The sequence below is a fragment of the Sciurus carolinensis genome, chromosome 17 (genome assembly GCF_902686445.1).
Source record: "Sciurus carolinensis chromosome 17, mSciCar1.2, whole genome shotgun sequence".
NCBI lineage: Eukaryota > Metazoa > Chordata > Mammalia > Rodentia > Sciuridae > Sciurus > Sciurus carolinensis.
Window position 1 is genome coordinate 54048474 of NC_062229.1, and position 4142 is coordinate 54052615.

At 37.4% G+C, this 4142-nt stretch overlaps 1 protein-coding gene across 1 annotated transcript; it reads right to left on the reverse strand.

The window, feature by feature from the left end:
- Positions 1–1646: 1646 nt before the first annotated feature.
- On the reverse strand, positions 1647–1946 carry LOC124968641 (ubiquitin-like). Its single transcript, XM_047531300.1, has one exon. The coding sequence runs from the start codon at positions 1944–1946 to the stop codon at positions 1647–1649; it is 300 nt and encodes a 99-aa protein (XP_047387256.1).
- Between the last annotated feature and the right edge of the window lie 2196 nt (positions 1947–4142).

The following is a 4142-nucleotide window of genomic DNA, read 5'->3' on the forward strand; positions in this document are numbered from 1 at the left end:
TAGGAAAGTTACATCTGATTCATTCTACTGTCTTTCCTATTCCCATCCTCCCTCCCTTCCTTTCATTCCCCTTTCTCTAATTCAATGAACTTCTGTTCTTCCCTCCCCCTCCCTTATTGTGCGTTAGCATTCACATATCAGAACATTTGACCTTTGGTTTTTGGTATAGGCTTATTTCACTTAGCATAATAGTCTCCAGTTCTATCCATTTCTGGCAAATGCCATCATTTCATTCTTCTTTATGGCTGAGTAAGATTCCATTGTGTATATACACCACATTTTCTTTATCCATTCATCTGTCGAAGGGCACCTAGGTTGGTTACATAGCTTAGGTATTGTGAGTTGAGCTGCTATAAACACTGATGTTACCGCATCACTGTAGTTCATTGATTTTCAGTTCTTTGGGTATAAACTGAGAAGTGGGATAACTGGATCAAATGGTGGGTCCATTCCAGGTTTTCTGAGGAATCACCAAACTGCTTTCCAGAGTGGTTGCACCAATTTGCAGTCCCACAAGCAATGTATGAGTGTGCCTTTTTCCTCACATCCTCACCAACAAATATGGTTATTTGTATTCTTCATAATTGATATTCTGGCTGGAATGAGATGATATCTCAGTGTAGTTTTAATTTGCATTTCTATAATTGCTAGAGATTTTGAACTTTTTTTCATGTATTTGTTGTCCAATCATACTTCTTCCTCTGTGGAGTGTCTGTCCCATTTCTTTGCCCACTTATTGATTGGGTTTGTGTGTGTGTGTGTGTGTGTGTGTGTGTGTGTGTTTGAGATATGTGTGTGTGTGACACACATATATACATGAAGATATATATAAACTATTTGAGAATATATGTATAGTTTGATTCTCAAATATTTTATTTTTGAGGCCATTATGAATGGGATAGTTTTTCTAATTTCTCTTTCAGTTTATTTATCACTGATGTATAGGAATGCAATTGATTTATTGTGTGAATTTTATATCCTGCTACTTTGCTGAATTCATTTATAAATTCTAGAAGTTTTCTGGGTCTTCTAAATATAGAATCATGTCCTTGGCAAATGGGGATAGTTTAAGCTCTTTTTTTCCTATTCATATTCCTTTAAGTTCTTTCTTTTGCCTAATTGCTCTGACTAGAGTTTCAAGGACAATATTGAATGGAGGTGGTGAAAGAGGGCATCCCTGTCTTGTTTCAGTTTTTAGAAGGAATGCTTTCAATTTTTCTCTATTTAGAATAATGTTGACCTTGGGTTTATCATATATAGCTTTTAAAATGTTGAGGCATATTACTACTTTCCCTAGTTTTTCTAGTGTTTTGAACATAAATGGATGCTATATTTAGTCAAATGATTTTTCTTCATCTATCGAGATAATCAGGTGATTCTTGTCTTTAAGTCCTGTTGATGTGATGAATTACATTAATTGATTTCCATAAGTAGAACCACCCTTGCATCCCTAGGATGAACCCCACTTGATCATAGTGCACTATGTTTTTAATATATATATATATATATACTTTTTACTCCAGTCAATGTAAGGAAAACTTTATTGAGGTCCCAAGGTCATACATGGGGCCTGGGCCAGAGACCATCTTTATTTGCCCTTCTTGGGGTCAAGGTTGTTGACAGCACTGGGGGAGGTGCAGGTGGTTCTAACATTTGCGACAGATCATCTTGTCACAGTTGTACTTCTGGGCAAGCTGACACAGGGAAGGCTCCGTGATGCCCCCTTGCAGGCAAAGTACCAAGTGCAGGGTGGACTTTTCCTGGATGTTATAATCTGAGAGAGTGTGGCCATCCTCCAGCTGTTTGCCCACAAATATCAGATGCTGCTGATCAGGTGGGATGCCCTGCTTGTCTTGAATTTTGGCTTTGACATTCTCAATGGTGTCACTGGGCTCGACCTTGGGGGTGATAGTCTTACCCATCAGGGTCTTCACAAAGATCTGCATCTCTGCTGGCACTTGGGAGGCTCATTGAAGAGAATGAGCTTTAACATGTTTTTTGTATGCAATTTGCCAGCATTTTATTAAGAAATTTTGCATCTTTTTTTTAAATTTATTTTTATTGTAAACAAATGGGATACATGTTGTTTCTGTTTGTACATGTAGTAACAGCATACCATTTATATAATCATACATTTACATAGGGTAATGATGTTTGATTCATTCTGTTATTGCTTCCTTCCCCCCAACCCCTCCCACCCCTCTATACAGTCCCTCCTTCCTCCATTCTTGCCCCCCCACCCCACATTATGTGTCATCATCCGCTTATCAGTGAGATCATTCATCCTTTGGTTTTTTGAGATTGGCTTATCTCACTTAGCATGATATTCTCCAATTTCATCCATTTGCCTGCAAATGCCATAATTTTATCATTCTTTATGGCTGAGTAATATTCCATTGTATATATATATATACCACAGTTTCTTTATCCATTCATCAATTGAACGACATCTAGATTGGTTCCACAGTCTGACTATTGTGAATTGAGCTATGAACATTGATGTGGCCGTATCTCTGTAGTATGCTGATTTTAAGTCCTTTGGGTATAGGCCGAGGAGTGGGATAGCTGGGTCAAATGGTGGATCCATTCCAAGTTTTCTAAGGAATCTCCACACTGCTTTCCAGAGTGGCTGCACTAATTTGCATCCCCATCAGCAATGTATTAGTGTACCTTGTTCCCCACATCCTCTCCAACACCTATTGTTGCTTGTATTCTTGATAATTGCCATTCTAATTGGGGTTAGATGGAATCTTAGTGTAGTTTTGATTTGCATTTCTCTTATTACTAAAGATGGTGAACATTTTTTCATATGTTTGTTGATTGCTTGAAGATCTTCTTCTGTGAAGTGTCTGTTCATATCCTTAGCCCATTTATTGATTGGGTTATTTGTATTCCTGGTGTAGAGTTTTTTGAGTTCTTTATGTATTCTGGAAATTAGTGCTCTATCTGAAGTATGAGTGGCAAAGATATTCTCCCACTCTGTAGGCTCTCTCTTCACATTGCTGATAGTTTCCTTTGCTGAGAGAAAGCTACTTAGTTTGAATCTATCCCAGTTATTGATTCTTGCTTTTATCTCTTGTGGTATGGGAGTCCTGTTAAGGAAGTCTGAACATAAGCCAACAAGTTGAAGATTTGGACCTACTTTTTCTTCTATAAGATGCAGGGTCTCTGGTCTGATTTCAAGGTCCTTGATCCATTGTGAGTTAATTTTGTGCAGGGTGAAAGATAGGGGTTTAGTTTCATTCTGTTGCATATGGATTTCCAGTTTTCCCAGCACCATTTGTTAAAGAGGCTATCTTTTATCCATTGCATATTTTTGGCACCTTTGTCTAGTATGAGAAAATTGTATTTATTTGGGTTTGTGTCCATGTCCTCTATTCTGTACCATTGATCTACCTGTCTATTTTGGTGCAAATACCATGCCGTTTTTGTTACTATTGCTTTGTAGTATAGTTGAAGTTCTGGTATTGTGATACCCCCTGTTTCATTCTTCCTGCTAAGGATTGCTTTAGCTATTCTGGGTTTCTTATTCTTCCAGATGAATTTCATGATTTCTTGCTCTATTTCTGTAAGGTACATCATTGGGATTTTAATTGGAATTGCATTGAATCTGTATAGCACTTTTGGTAGTATGGCCATTTTGACAGTATTAATTCTGCCTATCCAAGAACATGGGAGATCTTTCCATCTTCTAAGGTCCCCCTTAATTTCTTTCTTCAATGTTTTGTAGTTTTCATTGTAGAGATCTTTTACCTCTTTGGTTAGATTGATTCCCGAGTATTTTATTTTTTTTGAGGCTATTACAAATGGAGTTGTTTTCCTCATTTCCCTTTCAGCTGTTTCGTCACTTGCATATAAAAATGCTTTAGATTTATGTGTGTTGATTTTATAGCCTGCTATTTTCTGAATTCATTGATGAGGTCTAGAAGTTTTCTGGAGGAGGTTTTTGGATCCTCTAAATATAGAATCATGTCATCAGCAAATAATGACAGCTTAAGTTCCTCTTTTCCTATTCATATCCCTTTAATGTCTTTAGTCTGCCTAATTGCTCTGGCTAGAGTTTCGAGGACAATGTTGAATAGAAGTGGTGAAAGAGGACATCCCTGTCTTGTTCCCATTTTTAAAGGGAATGGTTTCAGTTT

What these genes read in the sequence shown, in the direction of transcription:
- LOC124968641 (XM_047531300.1), bottom strand. Translation starts at nt 1,946, where the DNA reads ATGCAGATCTTTGTGAAGACCCTGATGGGTAAGACTATCACCCCCAAG.